The sequence below is a fragment of the Triplophysa rosa genome, linkage group LG21, assembly GCF_024868665.1.
Source record: "Triplophysa rosa linkage group LG21, Trosa_1v2, whole genome shotgun sequence".
NCBI lineage: Eukaryota > Metazoa > Chordata > Actinopteri > Cypriniformes > Nemacheilidae > Triplophysa > Triplophysa rosa.
The window spans coordinates 17912640-17930166 of NC_079910.1; the positions used below are offsets into that span (position 1 = coordinate 17912640).

At 38.9% G+C, this 17527-nt stretch overlaps 2 protein-coding genes across 2 annotated transcripts; both read left to right on the forward strand.

Moving 5' to 3' along the window:
• Positions 1-5650: 5650 nt before the first annotated feature.
• LOC130571775 (E3 ubiquitin/ISG15 ligase TRIM25-like) lies at positions 5651-8179 on the forward strand. Its single transcript, XM_057362929.1, has 2 exons — positions 5651-6461; positions 6690-8179. Exons 1-2 carry the CDS (start codon positions 5730-5732, stop codon positions 7569-7571), a joined length of 1614 nt encoding a protein of 537 aa, XP_057218912.1. The 5' UTR covers positions 5651-5729; the 3' UTR covers positions 7572-8179.
• A 1322-nt stretch (positions 8180-9501) lies between these two features.
• On the forward strand, positions 9502-15366 carry LOC130571776 (PTB domain-containing engulfment adapter protein 1-like). The gene is made up of 9 exons (XM_057362930.1): positions 9502-9645; positions 10742-10811; positions 10974-11045; positions 11131-11232; positions 11314-11451; positions 11552-11656; positions 11745-11804; positions 14704-14788; positions 15093-15366. The coding sequence occupies exons 2-9, from the start codon at positions 10767-10769 to the stop codon at positions 15140-15142; spliced, it is 657 nt and encodes a 218-aa protein (XP_057218913.1). The 5' UTR covers positions 9502-9645; positions 10742-10766; the 3' UTR covers positions 15143-15366.
• Positions 15367-17527: the final 2161 nt, after the last annotated feature.

The following is a 17527-nucleotide window of genomic DNA, read 5'->3' on the forward strand; positions in this document are numbered from 1 at the left end:
AAGTCCGTTTGACTTGAGCATGTTATAATACACTCACATTTTACCACACCGCCCCCTTACATTTTTTATAATTTGACCACAGAGTATATTGTTTACTTTAGTAAACTGAAGTAAATGTGCTAGTAAAATTGTGCTACTTATCATAGAAAATAGAACTTGATTAAAAATAGTACTTAAATTTAAGTAGACCTAAAAACAAAAGAAAAAAAGAAAATGTACCAGTAAGATACTGGTTTATTAACATTATTGTACATTATACAGGCATCGTTTATAGGTATCGGTATCGGCGAGTACCAGAAAAAAATATCGGTACTCGATCTTTAAAAAATGGTATCGGTGCATCCCTACAAAAAAGTTATTTGAAAACCAAAAAAACTAACTGTATATAAGCAAACCTTGTGTACAATATTATCTGTTATTAATATTTGTTCATCCTTTGCGGTAATATCATATAGTCATTCTGCTGGGTTGTCTATGAACTTTGCCATGTGTTGTGTTGTAATTTTTGGCCAAGGCTCCTCAAATTCTTCTCAAAGCTGAGCGTCAGCTCATACCCCAGTATAATGCATCTTTAATACAACTTAAAGTTAGACATCAATTTAGGCCAATACTATATTAACTAAGGGTAAGCAAGTATAAGAAATGTAAAATTTGAACCGTGGAAAAATGATCCCTTAACCATGGTATTTGTGGTAAAAGCATAGTTATACAAATGATAATCAATACAGAAAAACAAAACTATGGTTACCACCCTTTTACTGTAATAAAATCATGGTCCGTTTTTATAAGAAATGGTTTGTGCTGTGATTTTGAAACACGGAATTGTCCTCAAACGCACATTAAACAAAATCTTAGATCAGATGTTAGATCAAAGAAAAGGATTGTAAATATCCATTCCCAGATCCATAAATAAAGCCATCAGTGAAAAACATCTCTCTAAACCTTACCTCCAAAAGCATGCTATACAGTCAAACTAAAGTTTATTCAGACACCTTCAACATTTCTCACATTATCACAGTTTATTCACTTTCACAGTTAAGAAAATGGTAATAAAATATGACAAGAACTCTGTGTTAAAACAAATTTATGTTGATAATGTCAGATAACTTTGATAGAAAGAAATGTAATGGATTAGGTTGAATAGCTGTTAAATTTAAGTAAACCAATTTAGGGCAACCGATTGCCAAGCAATGCTTCATTTTGTTCAGTCTGTGGTGTAAAAAGGTCGCATTAGCAATGAAAGAAAAAACACATGGTGGGATCAAAGTGTCTGAATAATTTGGTCTCACATTTGTATCAATTTTACTGGTAGTCCACTATATGGAGAGATTGGGGGTATAATATGTCACAGTTTACTTTATTTTGCTATCCTCGCTTAAATTAACTACAGTGTCCTGCACCCACTAGTCTAAAAAATCATAAATTAGATCTGAATACTTTTTGGCTTGACTGTATATTTGATAAGTTTGTACAGACTGTCCAAAAGGCCAGTCTATGAAAAACATATTGTTCATTATTCAACCAAATATCTAAATGCACAGACAAAATAAAGCGAAGGCACCCAGTACAGGTTTAAAGAGTTTAAAAGATCTAAACAGAACTGTAAAGTTTGATGGATATGGCATAAATAGCTTTAGGCTTTAGTTCCGCACTCACAGAATTTCCTTAAATTCGTTTTTGAAGCTGCGTCTCCAAAGGATCTTTTAATGTCAGCATGGGCATCTGGTTTCTGCCTGATTCAAGATGGGCTCTTTTCATTCATGTCTTATGTAAATGCTATTGGACCAAAATAACTGCAAGACCCTCGGATTCTTTCAGTAACCCCCCTCACACCATATGCCCTCTCTCATCTTAGCATTTTCTTTGCACATAAGTTATGCATCACTTGAATATGCCAGAATGGCAGGTAACAATAGGAGGAGGTATTCAACACTGGATTTATTTGCACATTTGTTTCCACAGTCCAGCATTTTTCAACTACAATGTGTCATTAAAAGACATTAAATGAGTTATCTGTTCTAAAGGACATATTAGGGGCGATTCACATTTCGCGCGGAAAACGCGAGCCGCCCCGCTTTCTCTTGTCACATGACCCGCGGTGCGAAATTTCCATCTCGATGCGGCGCCGACGCGCCTAGAAAAAAGTGCACGTCGGTGTGACCGCATCGCTCCCTGTGTAAAATAACGAACTTGTGCACGCAAAACACGGGAAATGTGAACGGCCCCTTAGGGTTTCGAATTTTGCCACCAAAAAGAGCATTTTCCACTATTTATTAAACATACTGCATGCTTACAGAACTAATAGAACTAATAGTTAAAGGTGAATTCACCAGTTTCACAAAATCGTTTTTTCTGATTACAAATGTTTTACATATCTATTGTTTGCGTGTGATCCATCCACACCTCTAGGTGTCAGTGCAATTTTCCCCCAAAACGGCTGCTCCTTTCAAATCTCTCCACCTACTGTATCATTTTTACTATACCAACTATATTTTGGTAAAACATTTGTCATCCATTTTGAGTTCCATTTTTAATCCACTTAAAACTCTAATGACAATCAACTCATTTACTCAGACTAAACTACAGAGCGTATTTCTGTCTAATGCACCTTTGTTTCACATTTTTTTATTACAGCCTAATTAAATTTAAGAGCCAGCGCTGCGTGGTAGGTTGCGGGGAAAAGTCCTGGTCTATCAGGCTCGTGTTTTTTCCTGTGGGAGGAGGGGAAACCATACATTGATTTAATAGCGTTTCCACTTCAAAGCGGCTGTTATTGCTGGGTTTGGGTCCCATTACCTGCACAGCCCACGGATGCTTTAACAAGCGTTTAGAAAAGAACCGGCTTCTAAATAACAATTACAATTCCATCTTTATTTTAGCTGTGATTTGAACACACAAAACACATGCACATTTGCTTTAATATTATGGTGAAGACCTCCCATTGACTTCTGTTGTTCTTAAATGAATTACTGTAGAGTAGTCATAAGCAACGTCCCATTTTTGTAATATTTTAGAAAGTCAAATGTTATAAAAAAAATCAAATGTAAGTATGTTTGAGATATTGATGATGTTGATTTTCTCACTTTCATTTCAGCATGCTCAGATTTCACAAATCTAATGAAAATTCAGGTAAGTTTAATGTGAGTAATTTAGACAATTTCTATTAAAAATTGTCTATAGCATTCAATATTTTCATTGGTGGTATCAGACGTTTGAACCCCCGCTGTACATTTTTTTCGATATGCCATTTCTAAAAAACAAGTTAAAGAAATATTCTAATAAGTACAAGAATTACACCGTGTGTATTGTCATGGATGTGTCTTCTTATAAGAGTCCTGTATCCGATATCTGCATTTGCACAATACACTTGGTGACACAACCCAAGGTAAATGTACTAACCTGGTAAAGCTTAAGAGTAGGTAAAAGGAAGTAAAAATGTGCAATATGCAACGGACGCAGACAACTTATACCACGTAGTGTAAATGTGACCTATGTGTTTTGTAATGTACTACTGTATATTTAATGTGTTACACCACAAGATGGCAGACATGATGTTCACAATTAAATTCGGTCTGTGACCCTTTACTCCTGGCAGTTTCATTACTCTGAAGTCAAATAAAATCTGCGAAACAGTGTATATGGCATAATTTACACATAAAACACAGATAATACTGTCAAAATACATAAACATCAAATCTAAACAAACACACACATGAAAAAGTCTACATGAAATAGATTTGGGTGTAAATGAAGTACCCAATACATGAAAAACGTTCATGCTGTTACAAGTTCAATGGGTTTTGATTAACCGAGCACAAAATTGCAGCAAAACAGGTAGTGATTCTACATGCATCTTTGATGTGAGATAGACAAGTCTTCCTGCCACAGATAAAACTGTATCGTATGACACAAATGACATCACATGAAGGTGTGCAGATGACAGACCGCAACAACTACATGTAGATAACTAAATAAATGAGTGAGTTCTGTCATTTTCTTTATCTACATTAACTTAAAAGATATAATTTACCCAAAAGAAGATATAGTTTTAAAGAAGTTGGTAACCAAACAACATTGACCCCCGTGGACTTCCACAAAACCACTGGGACATTTCTCAAAATCTTCTTTTTTGTTTCAGAAGAAATATACTGGATGACATGCAGGTGAATAAATGACGACAAAATGATTTTCGGGTATATATTTTTTGACTACATTCAAAATCCACTTCATTCCTAAATAGAAGATGCCAAGTCCCTTCATCATTTTAAATGAGCATTTGCATTGGTTTATACTGCTACCGTGTACAGTACATGTATAATAATTCTGGTTTTGTAAATCTGTAGGGCTTTGGTTCGAAATTCCCTGCAGCTATTTCACACTACTTCTTCTTGCCAGTGTCTGACAAGAGAGTTTTTTCCCCTCTTTGATCACAACATGTGGATGTCTCCCACATATCAAACAATAGCGGCTTACAAAAATTACTGAGAGGTTTAATATATTTTACATTTGTAATGGTCCTTCAGACTTTAACAATTACCATTGGGTCTGTTGATACTAAACGTATATTTCTGTTTAGCTGTAAAAACACTACCTGGCTTGTGAATTACGTTATAACAATTAAGGAATGCAGAAACATCACTTTGCAGAAGAATATTGTCATGTTTACCTTTAAGTTACAAAAATGCTACATAAGGGATTGTTAAACATTAAGATTGAAGTAATATAATGTTGTATAAGTTCAAATATTTCAGCACGATCAAAGGCATTTGACGTTAATTCGCTTTCAAAGGGGCCATGCGTGACTCAGTTTCAAAAAGTCATATCCTTTATTCGGAACAAGTACCAAACTTTTCTGGTTAGCACAACAGGATGCAGGGCTCTCATGGTTTTTAGATGTGGCCCAATAAAGCCCCACACTGAGAAATGAGTGTTTACTATAAACAAGAAGTATAGTGCAGGTTTTTCATGAAACCTAAGCGCTTATTCTTATGTTATTCCTCTGGTTTTCGGAATGCCTTCCACTACTAAACTTGATAATTTCATCTCAAAAATATTTGTGACCCTGGACAACAAAACCAGTCAATTTTTCAAAATTGAGATTTTTACATCACATGAAAGCTGAACAATTAAGCTTTCTGTTGATGTATGGGTTGTTAGGATAGGACAATATCAGGTGGAGATACGACAGTTTAAAACTCTGGAATCTGAGGGTGCAAAAAAATCAAAATATTGAGAAAATCGCCTTCGAAGTTGTTAATCAGAGGCACTGTAGCAGGCCATCCACTCACAAAAACAAAGTTTTTATATATTTAGGGTAGGAAATTTGCTAATTATCTTCATGGAACATGATCTTTACTTAAAATCCTAATGAGTTTTGGCATAAAAGAAAAATAGATAATTTTGACCCATACAATGTATTTTTGGCTTTTACTAAAAATGTTTCTGTGCTACTTAAGACTGGTTTTGTGATCCAGGGTCACATTTGTAAGACTAACTAACTCGCATGAGTGTCTGCAGTGTTTACTGCATCCATCTCTTTAACTTTCGTCTTGACTATAAATATCTTGTTGCCATTCTCATATTACTCAATACAACCACATTAGCATTTCTCGGCAAGGTCTTTCAGATCTGGAATGTCGCTCTGCAGGCTTACAACAAGGTAAGCCGGTAACAGGTCTGATCGTTTCCTTGTGTACATGCAGACGTGCATTTGCTGAGAACGTGCCGACATGTCTCAAAGTAAACCTGAGGAGAGGCTAACTTTGGAGTTGAGCTGTCCCATCTGCTTGCAGCTGTACCGTGACCCCGTGGCCCTTCCTTGCGGACACAATTACTGCCTGGGTTGCATACAAAACGCAGTCGACGCAGGGGATCCTAAGCACCCAATGTGTTGTCCGGAATGCAGAGAGGAGTACAGCAGCCCAAAGACGCTGGCAAGAAATTTCAAACTCAGTGGCATCGTGGACGGATACCTGGCGGCCATGTCTGGCGGCAGACTGAGAGCAGATCCTTCGATACCGTGTGACCATTGTTTGGATGATCCCGTGGCTGCGGTGAAGTTCTGCACATGTTGCGAGATGTCACTGTGCTCTGGCCACCTCGAGTGCCACAAGGATCACATGTTAGTGGAGGTGTCTGCGGAGCAGGGCGGGAAGAGATGTCCGGTGCATAGGAAGACCACAGAATACCTGTGCATGAAAAAGCGACTGTTCCTCTGCTCAGACTGTTTGATGGAGGGGACCCACCAGAACCATGACGTGCAGACGTTTGAGGTCGCTAAGGAGGAGATGAAGAGTGTCCTGGTGGGGATGAGGAAGACTGTGTCTGACAAGCTTCAGATGACCGAAGCTTTGCTCAGAAACGCCATTGAAAGAGAAGGATTGGACAAGGTAGAAGACAAACTGGTGGGCAAGGCAAACATTCTTCTGGAAAACATGAGTACACTTATAAGTGCATACAAGGTAAGGTCGAGTGATAAAGTCGTAGTAGAAACAAGAAAAAATTGAGAATGTTCAGTTTAGCAAAACTGTGTATGGTGTGGTGTGGAAGTCATTTCTTCTGGTTGTAATAGTGATGCCAACAAAACATCACCATCACTTATGTAGAAAACACATCTTTACCAATGTTGATGACATCCAATCACGTTGCGGTAACTTACATTACCACTGTTTATATGTTATGTTCTTAAGAGTCGTATGAGAACTTTGATGGAAGATGAGCTTCATTTGCGCGACAAAAGCTGGCAGGCCAATCTGAGCGATTTGGAGGGTTGTCAACAGCTGCTGAGGGAAGCCCACCAGAGCACCCAAGAGGTTCTCTCAGAGTCCTCTGAATTCGTCTTCATCCAGCACTTCCTCAACATCGAGGCGAGGGTGCGCCAGGCTGCCAACATCACCATCCCTGGCCTACCTGCTCAAGAGCGGTTCAATGGCAAACACCTGCGCACCACCCTGCGAACGGACAACTTCCGAGCAGAGATGAACCTCCTGCTGGACTGTCTCCATGCCATGATGAACCCTCTAGACCTGACCTTCAACCCCGCCACAGCCCACCCTGGCCTTCTGCTGTCCACTGATCTCAAAACAGTGAAGCAATGTGGCGGAGGGAAGAGCGGCAGTGCTGGAGATCACAGCGAGCGCTTCACCACGGCCGCTCAGGTCATGTGTTCCCAGGGTTTCTCCACTGGAGTCCACATGTGGACGGTGGAGATAGGTCCTGGTTGCATGTGGTCCGTGGGACTGTGCTACAAGAGCATCTTGCGTAAAGGTGACCACAGCAAGCTGGGCCATAACAGCAGTTCCTGGAGGCTGCAATGGAAGAGCAAGAAGCTGACGGCATGCTACGATTCGGTTAACGTACCCTTAGGTGATGGGTTGATCGTGCCCCCGAAGAAGGTGGAAGTGACCCTGGATTACGAAGGAGGAACTGTTGCGTTCCACAGCACAGGTCACGGAGGACGAAAGCAGCATCTGCATACGTTCAGTGCGCTGTTCAAAGATGTTGTGTATCCTGCGTTTGGTATCCACTCTACTTCAGAGGAATCTTGGATAACTCTTTCAAGTGCAGCTTAACTGACACATACACACACACACACAGGTTTTCATTTTTCACTTTCTGTTAGATGTTGCCTAATTTTCATTGTTTTGTTTGGCTTTTTATGAAACAAATATGGCAAAACATTTCAATGCTCAAACATTTGAAAAGGAACGGTTTGTGAAACAGTACATTCTACGGTTGCAGGTGTTCCGGTGCTACGGTATCATTGCAATGCTAAAGCTTCAAAATACCCGCAATGCCACTCTATTTATAGACGGTAGTACCGTAAGTAATGTTGCACATTAATGTTCATTTGAACATTTTGAACGACTCAGACGAGATAATTATTAATTGAGTCATTCATCAAGACACTTGCTTCGTTCTTAAATAAATCAGTCGTTTGGACGAATTAGTTGGTTAACTGATTCAGTAAAAAATTGGCGTCACCTACGGGCCGTTTTAGTTTCACATTTAAAGCCTAACAATTCCCTTTATAAACATTGCTGTATAAGTTAAATTTGTCACACATTTGAATTAGTTCCCACGTGGAAAATGTTCTAGTGTACTTTAGTATTTACTACAGAAAACTTTTCTTAAAAACATTCTTAGACACTTGTGTTTTTTTAGTCTTACCATAGTGAAAATTAAAGTATACTACAGTATTTACTATAATTTATCCAATTACTATAGTTAATACTACAAAATATTGTAGTGGATAGTGTATATCGTAAATTGTAAATACAAAATGTTTGAGATCTGTAAGTAAGATGAAAGAAATTTAGTTTATTTTGTTGATTTCAATTATGAACATGGCAAAGTACCATGATACTGCTTGGTTTTATAATCCGTTATCTGGTATATTATCGTAGGATATGTCTATGGTACCGTTCAAAGACATAGAGTCATTTCAAAGGAACTTCTTTTTTGTTAAAAACTATGAATGCAATGTTTGTATGATAAATATGTATATCACAGTACTGTGTGGGAACCTACTGAATGATTTCTATGAAGATGTTACTGTATGGTTGCATTTAGACAGAAAAGAAGAATCTTTGAAAGTAGTTTTCAAAAAGGTATCATCATATACGGTACAATATACATTAATTTGCATCCAGAGCTCGATTAAATCTTCAACAGCAGTTTTCATACGTTTAAAATAAAAAGCTCAATATAAAAGCTTTTTATAGCAGTGGATATCATAGCAGCTTGAGTATATTTCAGATGTTTCACCTTTACAATGATGCACTTGAAGGAGTGGGAATTAAAACATTTAGACTCTGTGAGGGACGTATGGGAATGTTGTAACTTTTCATCTTTATTCAAGCATAAACTATACAGTAAACTCTAAAACCAGAAATACTTGTTCACTCTCTCCTTTTATAATCTTTAATCTAAGTCTTTCCTCTGCTCCGTCTGGACTGACAATTAAAACAGTCTCTGTGAGTTTTTCCACCAGTAAACTGGCAGTAAACGTCAATACAAAGGCAATGGTACATCCAGACCTTACATAAAAGTACAGAACATGCAGGTTTCACTGCGTGCAGTGTTGACACCCTGTGTTATGTGTATACTAATGAGAAAGGTATTTCTTGTACTCATTGTTGAATGATGCATCTGTGTTGCACCAACATATTGTCTCTCAAACCAGTTGTTTCAGTCTATGTAAAACCATTTGACATGCATGTTCTAATTTGCTTTCACTTTACTAGGATTTGAATCTCTATAGATTTTACAAAATTGTTATGATTTATTTACAAATTACAAATTCATTTTTTTAATAGTATAGTATTTCCTATTTTCTCGACATCAGCACCATCTACTGGTTATAGAAAATCTATAAAAATTCAATTTCACATCAAAAATGGCCTTCTCAAATAAACATTGATCCCAGTATAAGTTTGGGTGTAATGTGTTTCATGAACAATATACATATATCCCTAAACATGTAGGCTATGACATCATGATCCAAATATAACTGATGATGACCTGTTATCAGATTTGATGTGCCATAAAGAAAAGAAGCACTTTAGTTAACCATTAACATTGTGTGACTTTAACCCTGTGAAACAGCGGAAGAGAACCCCAGCCTAACAAAGATCCCATAGAAACGTAAGTACTTCTATTGTTTCTTCTTTAGCGTGCAATCTAAATGTATATTCCAAATCTACATCTCTTGAGGTAAAGCTCCGGGTGTACAGGTAAAGGGAACATAAATGTTTAACGTTTAGCCTATTCCTAAAAGATACAAGATAACACTTATTTTATTGTCTTGTATAAAACAGTTTTACCACATTCCCAATTGTTTTGCTTCAATGTTGAATATTTGAGAAGCCTCCACCAGAAGTTTTCCACTTTATCAGTCACATCTTTCAAATAATTTTTAATAATTATGTGGCAATTTAGTTGTCAAATGAAAATTTAAGGAGCCAGGAATAAGATTTACAAAAGTATACACAAAAGTAGTGTCACATACTCAGTCGTTATTATTTTATTTCATTTCATTTCATTATTTTATTACTTTATATACATATTTATTAATGATATGTTTTCATAGCATTAAACACATTGAAACGGATGTAACTTAAGGAATTTGGTGGTAAAGAAAATCCTAAATAAATCAAAACTACTATATTTTAGCATCTTCAGTGCAGTTTCCCCAGAATTTGCAGGAATGTTCTCTTGTTATTTTCACCCTGAAATGCTTTTTACACTTAACAATATTGAAGTTTCCACCTATTCTTATTGGCTGCCAGGTCTTACACATCTTAACTTTATTTCTATTTCTGTTTATGTCTTTATACTTTTCCTTTGAGAGCCATTGTTTAAAAATGTTTAATTTACAACAAATATTATGTGTCAGCACAGTAATTATACTGTGCAGTTGTTTTGTAATGGATAATCCATGGCTAGATGTGGAGGTGAAGAACCTTTAATGCACGGCTAGCTGTGGATTATCTCGTTTATACCATGGTTATTTGCCAAGTTAAAGCTTTTATTGACCGTTACAGTGAAATTTTAGATCAAACAGGTGAAAATGACGGTTATTTTGTCAGTTAATTTTAAATGTAATCAAACTGACTGGAGCTACCCGTGCGTTAATGGCTTTTAATGCACACATTCCAGCCAATCCGAATCCAGTATTCAAAAAGACCATGGAATAAAGTAAAATATGAAATATGTCATCTTTGTTTTGTTATTGAAACAGGTGTGACGGTGAAACAGTGATAAAAATGAGTGACATAGATGATGACAGTGAAATATCCTTCTCCGTTAAAGTGAGTATCAGCTAAAGCATCGTGTTGCCATAGTCAATATATGACGTTGTATTTGTACTAAATAATCCTCTTCAAATGATTACTTAATTTATTGCAATGAAGGGGTGATATAGTGGGGATCATCACTTACAGTACATAGTGGTTTCTGGGTTGTTTGTGTAGTTTTTGGGACGTATCGAGGTGGTCCGTCCAGGTGGGATGCAGATTCTCACAGACGCAGTAGAAGCCCTGCAGGTGATATAACCACAGATGTCACTGTACCATTACATAAAAACATGTTCACATTATTCAATCTTTGGATCTACACTGTGTTTTTCAGAACCCTAATGCAGAGGTGGATGTGAAAATGAAGAAAACTAAAAATAAAGTACATCTTTTTCTGACCAGAAGTGCCATTGACATCCTGGAACACAAGACAAAGGTGTGCCTCGTGATGAGTATTGTCGTATATTTAAGACAGTGTGTAACCCTTGTTTACTCTTTCGCTTTCTATTTATCACAGTTCATGCTGTACACATGCCCTCTGGCCTCTGTTTCATTCTGTGCAGTTCATCCGACCCAGCCCAAAATCCTCGGCTTTGTAGCCAAACACCCCGCGGCAGACATGTTCCACTGCTACATCTTACAAAGCAAGAAGTTTGTGAGTTCCCGAGATCTTACAATATCATCTAACTTTGAAGAATTTTTGAGTTGTATTTTTCTAAAGCTTAGATTCTCTTGCTCTCTCTCTCTCTCTCGAGTCTCATCTGCTGGTGTCTGTTATCGGTGACGCCTTCCAGGCTTGTAAACAGAATGAAAGTCTAGGAGGGGATCGTGACCTAGTGGTGGAGGCCCTGAGACACAAGGTAAATACCTAAACCAGTTTTTAAGCCATTTTTCAGCTAGATTGATTTTATTGAATTGTCCTGTCTGAGAGCTCCCTCTGCTGTTCAGAATAAGATACTGCAGCGCGAGAACACCGAGCTAAAGAGGAGACTGCGAGACAATGGAGAAGTGAGTTATTATCACGAGCCTGCAAATCTCACCTAAAGCATACAGCTTACACAAACATGTTTATCTACAATTAAAGATTTAAGTTATCTTGTTATTTAATGAAGGAAACCCTTAGAAATGTATTTCCCTTGCTGTCGGTCTCTCGACGTTGTGTCAAACCGACAGATGGGGTTTGATCTTGAGAACTCTGATTGTACTTTTTAAAAGGGCAATGAAATTGGTGAAAGGTATGACGCGCCAGTCTCCGCCCCGTACATACGGGTATAAAAGGAAGATGGCGCTGAGCATCTTTATATGCAAAGTGCTTATCTCTCGGTACTACTGGACCATACGATGCAGATCATCGGCCTCTTGGTACGACTCCCCTCCGGCGTTTCGGTGGAAAGCCATAAGTGTTTAAAACAGCAAATTTTCCTGAAAGACTTGGGAATTTCCTACAGCGTGCACGTGTCACTGACATGTTCCGCCGCTGTGATCTTGGGTGTGGCCGCTTTGTTCTCGAACCAGACGGGCACGAATCCTGTGTCAAATGCTTGGGGCTCAAGCATACTGATCCAGCGCCGCGGACCGTCCATGCCCCAGCACGCTCACCTGTCCCAACTCCGATGAGCGGCAGTGGACCGTCTCATAGCCGAGATGGTGACGAGGACGAAGTGTCCGTCCGTCCGTTTTAAGGCATGTAAGTTTTCGGGTCAAGCAGCTTCCGCTCTTCATGCCATGGCCATCCTGCAGGTCCATCAGGCTAAGGCACACAACAGATCTCGTGAGTGTGCCAAGATAAGCCAGTCGTCGAGATAGTTCAGTACCCGCACACCTCTCTCCCTGAGGGGAGTGAGGGCGGCTTCCACGATCTTCGTAAAGACTCATGGGGACAGGGACAGACCAAAGGGAGGACTCTGTACTGATATGCCTGACCCTCGAAAGCGAACCGTAGGAACGGGCGATGACGAGGGAGAATCGGAGGACAGTCCGCTGCACCACGTCGTAGAACCGGCAGTCTGTAGTTTGCTATTTGATAGTAGCGAAGTCTGTTGATTATCAGCGAAGGGTCCGAAGAACAAAAGGTGAAAGAATGCAGCACGCCGTCTCCCTTTTATACCCGGATATCCGGGGGTGGAGTCCGGCATGAAAATTTCATTCGCCAATTTCATTGACATTTTCTAAGAAGTCGGAAGCGATTGGTTCTCAAGGACGAACCCCATCTGTCGGCTCGACACAACGTCGAGAGACCGACAGAAAGGGAAATACGATCACATAACCCCAATGATCACATAACCTTCATTGGTTACCCATTAAGTATCGTATTGACTTTAAAGTTCTTTTAATTACTTATAAAGCCTTAAACGGTTTAGCCCCTATATAACAGAGCTTCTACCACATTACAACCCATCACGCTCTGTAAGATCTCAAAACTCCAGACTTTTGATAACACCTAGAATAACTAAATCCACCAAAGGGTGTAGAGCTTTCTCATACGTATACACCTAAACTCTGGAATAGCCTCCCCGATACTATTCGAGGGTCAGACACACTCTCCCAATTTAAATCTAGATTAAAGACACATCTTTTCAGCCAAGCATTCACTTAATGCAAAATATGCTAAATAAACCACCGGGAGACTGCATTTATTAGATATCATTTACTAGAATAATCTTGCTTCTTCTATAAACACCATGCACTGTGCTGTGTTTTACCTTTTTTTGTGTTTCTCGGTTTTTCTTATTTTCTCCTGTAAAGCTGCTTTGGAACAATGCACATTGTGAAAAGCGCTATATAAATAAAACTATATTGAACTGAATTTAGTTTTTTTCTGCCTCCGTACTTTCCCCACTGGGTGAAGGGCATTCCATCCATCATTAAGCATCTCTTCTGGTTACGAGCTGAGTGGAGTGGCTCATATACCAAAGCTCGGTAGAGGCGAGTTTCCCTCTAGAGGTGAACCCCTGTTTACTTGAGCTGATGCTCCACACGTAGTGGCTCCCCCATTGGGTCGTCCCGTCTGATGTATTCCTCACTCTTGGTTCCCCGCTGGTGAACCTGTGATCTCCCCACGGTGGACTCCACCGTTCAGTGCACCCCGGTTGGGATCGTGCACCATTCTCCCATGAGTTCTCCCCATTGGCGAGACCGTGTGTGTAATTTCCACGTCACCTACCGTCGGTAGGATGTGGTCTCCGTAGCGCATGCTCCTCTCTCGAGGTTCCTGCGCTTCCCAGTGTCCCTCACGGTGCCAGGCGGCCATCTCGTATCTAGAGTAGGAAGGCCTCTGCCTGTGACGGCCGTTGGTAAGAGCCCATGCCCTTATTCAAGTGCTGCCTTTTTTCACTGGAAGATCATGATTCGCGGCAGTGCACCCATGACTCGCCTAGGCCGGTCAGGGTTGCGCCGCTTGAGGTCGTGATATGGCAAAGCTCAGTGGCGTTTCGTATAGGAACCCCATCTGTCGGTTCGACAAAACGTCGAGAGACCGACAGAAGGGGACGTCTTGGTTACATACTGTATGTAACCTCAGTTCCCTGATGGAGGGAACGAGACGTTGTGTCCTTTATGCCACAACGCTTCACCCGCTGCAGCGACCCGGGTATCCTCCCAGGTTCCTCAGCCCAAAAGGTGAATGAATGGACGCGCCATCTTCCTTTTATACCCGTGTGTATGGGGCGGAGACTGGTGCGTCATACCATTCGCCAATTTAATTGGCCTTTTAAAAAGTACAATCAGAGTGATAGGTTCTCAAGATCAAACCCCATCTGTCGGTTCGACACAATGTCTCGTTCCCTCCATCAGGGAACTGAGGTTACATCCGTAACCAAGACGATTTCATGGATACATTGATTAATAGTTAATCCTGGTATTCATTGATTCTCCTGAGATTCTCTGTGATCAGATATTTCTCTTACAGAATGCTGATGGAGTGCAGAAAATTTATGAAAATGATTCGGACACTGAAAAACTATCTTCTCACTCAGGACAGTCCACATCACAAGGTCAGTACTTTCACATGTTTTGTTAATAGAATAAAGCTATATTTAACTTAAACCCCAATCATACCTCGTACAACTACTAAGAAAACTGAAGACATTAGTTCTGTTTATGATATTCTGGGGCAGAAGCAATTCTGTTAAAAATGGTTTACAAAGCATGTACACACTTTTGACTTCCCAAGTTCCTAACTGTGTTTACCTGAACATGTTATCCCAAGAAATAAAAATTGCCCAAAAGGGGTGTCTCTAAATCAGTTTATAGCTATTGACACATAACTTCCCTAATTTGTCTGTCTTTTTATTTCAGTGAGATTCTTTTCAGAAGATGACAAAGTTCCTTTAAAGAGGAATTTCTGAGTAAAAATGAATGAATTCAAGAGAAATTACGTCAACAGCTGAAATACCACCACCAATTGCAGATGAAAACATCACAACACTCCCTAAAACACTTAATATATTTTTTCGAATGAAAAAAAATTACAGTAAAAAATAATAAAAGTAACAAAAAATTAAAATTAATAAAAGACTTCATTTTAAACATTAAAGCATTGTACAATAACCTGTAATAAATAAACATTTGTTTGAACTTGTAGTGTCAAGTTTTCTTTTGCATTCACTGCACACTAAACAAAATCATGTTTAATCATTCTGGACAGAAATATTTATTTAGTTTGTGATCATAGGTCGATCTGTCTGACATTAGAAGTGTAAATGTGTGATCTTGTGGTTTAAAATGGCCGCGGTCTCAGCTATCTAGTTAAACTTAAAAAAAGGAAATTAAAAAAGTGTCAGATAAATGTTAATTATTTTTGTTTAAATTTAAAAAACATTATTTTAATTTATTAAATGGTATAACAATATTTAAAATCAGATGCGAGGTCCAACATGGTGGAATATGAACACAGACAAGCGCTCTTAAAAGACAACTAACGTTATCATAAATAAGTCTTTGCGCTGTCATGTATTACTGTTTTCTCTAGAAGTAAACTAATAAGCTAATAAAACAAGTTCAGCTGAAATTAATGTTCCATGGTCATTTATTTCACAACACATTGTATATAGTCAAAATAACAATGACAACAATAATAACATTTAGGCACTTTTCTGCATCTTAAATGTACATACATGAATGAAAAACTATCCACAAACATGATATCTAAAAATCAACTTAAGCAGTCTTCTAAACATGAGTCACATTATCAGGTATTTCCTTTACACAAAGAAAAAAAACATGAATTTCAAAATTTTCACATGTGATATATGTGGTTTTGGCACACTTTCACGTGATTGCCATGTTAACTAAATACTCATGTAAAAACTCGTGTTTTTCACATGGAATTTCAGGGTTACAAAAGTTGTCTCTCTGCACAACTAAATCACCTTGTTGATGGGTCCTCTGTTCTTCTGGACTTTCTTCTTTCGTTAAGCTTTTGTGCATTTCTCACTCTTTTTCAGAAGCATCTTCTTTCTGCAGCCTTGACTGGCTATTATCTTTAGTTTTCTTATTAAAAAAGGACATTATGTCCTTAGGATTTTTTTTCTTCATTTTAACTGCAAATGGGAAAATTATGAAAATGTGTAAATCAGAATCAGAATCAGAATCAGAAGAGCTTTATTGCCAAGTGTGCTTGCACACACAAGGAATTTTCTTTGGTGTTGGAAGCTTCTAGTACAGACATTCAACACAATGACAATACAATATAATACGATTTACAGTCTAAAAGATTCTAAATTGTGCATATATAAAATAAAGACTATTTTACAGAAAATGGGGGATAATAACATATAAGAGACATTGTACAGGGTAGTATATAGTAGAATAAACATATTAACAGATTGTATGTACACTTGTGCAAATGGATAATTTAGTAAGTAGAGGTAGTGTTATATACATGTATACATAAGATGTAGATATAATAAGGCACTATAGTGCACACTATAGGAGTAGTGGAAGTGGAATATTGCTCTTAAGGAGCAGTTATCTGTTTAGGAGGGAGATTGCCTGGGGGAAGAAGCTGCTTCTGTGTCTGGAAGTCCTGGTGTTTGGTGCTCTAAAGCGCCGGCCAGAGGGCAGCAGATCAAAGAGTTTGTGTGCTGGGTGTGTGGAGTCAATGATGATTTTTCTTGCCCTGTTTTTCACTCTGGAATCGTACAGGTCCTGAAGTGTGGGCAGAGGAGCACCAATAATTTTCTCAGCACTACGAACTGTCCGTTGTAGTCTTCGTAGGTCTGATTTGGTGGCCGAGCCATACCAAACAGTAATTGAAGTGCACAGAACAGATTCGATGACCACTGAGTAGAACTGGGTCAGTAGCTCCTGTGGTAGGTTGAACTTCCTCAATTGACGGAGGAAGTATAACCTCTGCTGGGCCTTCTTTACAATGGAGTCTATGTGGGACTCCCACTTCAGGTCCTGAGAGATGGTGGAGCCCAGGAACCTGAATGACTCCACAGTATCCACAGTGCTGTCCAGGATGGTGAGGGGAGGAAGTGATGGAGGGTTCCTTCTGAAATCCACTATCATCTCCACTGTCTTGAATGCATTCAGCTCTAGGTTGTTTTGACTACACCAGGCAGCCAGCTGAGCAACCTCCTTTCTGTAGGCAGATTCATCACCGTCTTGAATAAGGCCAATGACTGTGGTGTCATCTGCAAACTTCAGGAGTTTGACAGAAGGGTCTGTAGAGGTGCATTCGTTTGTGTAGAGTGAATATAGCAGTGGAGAAAGAACACATCCTTGAG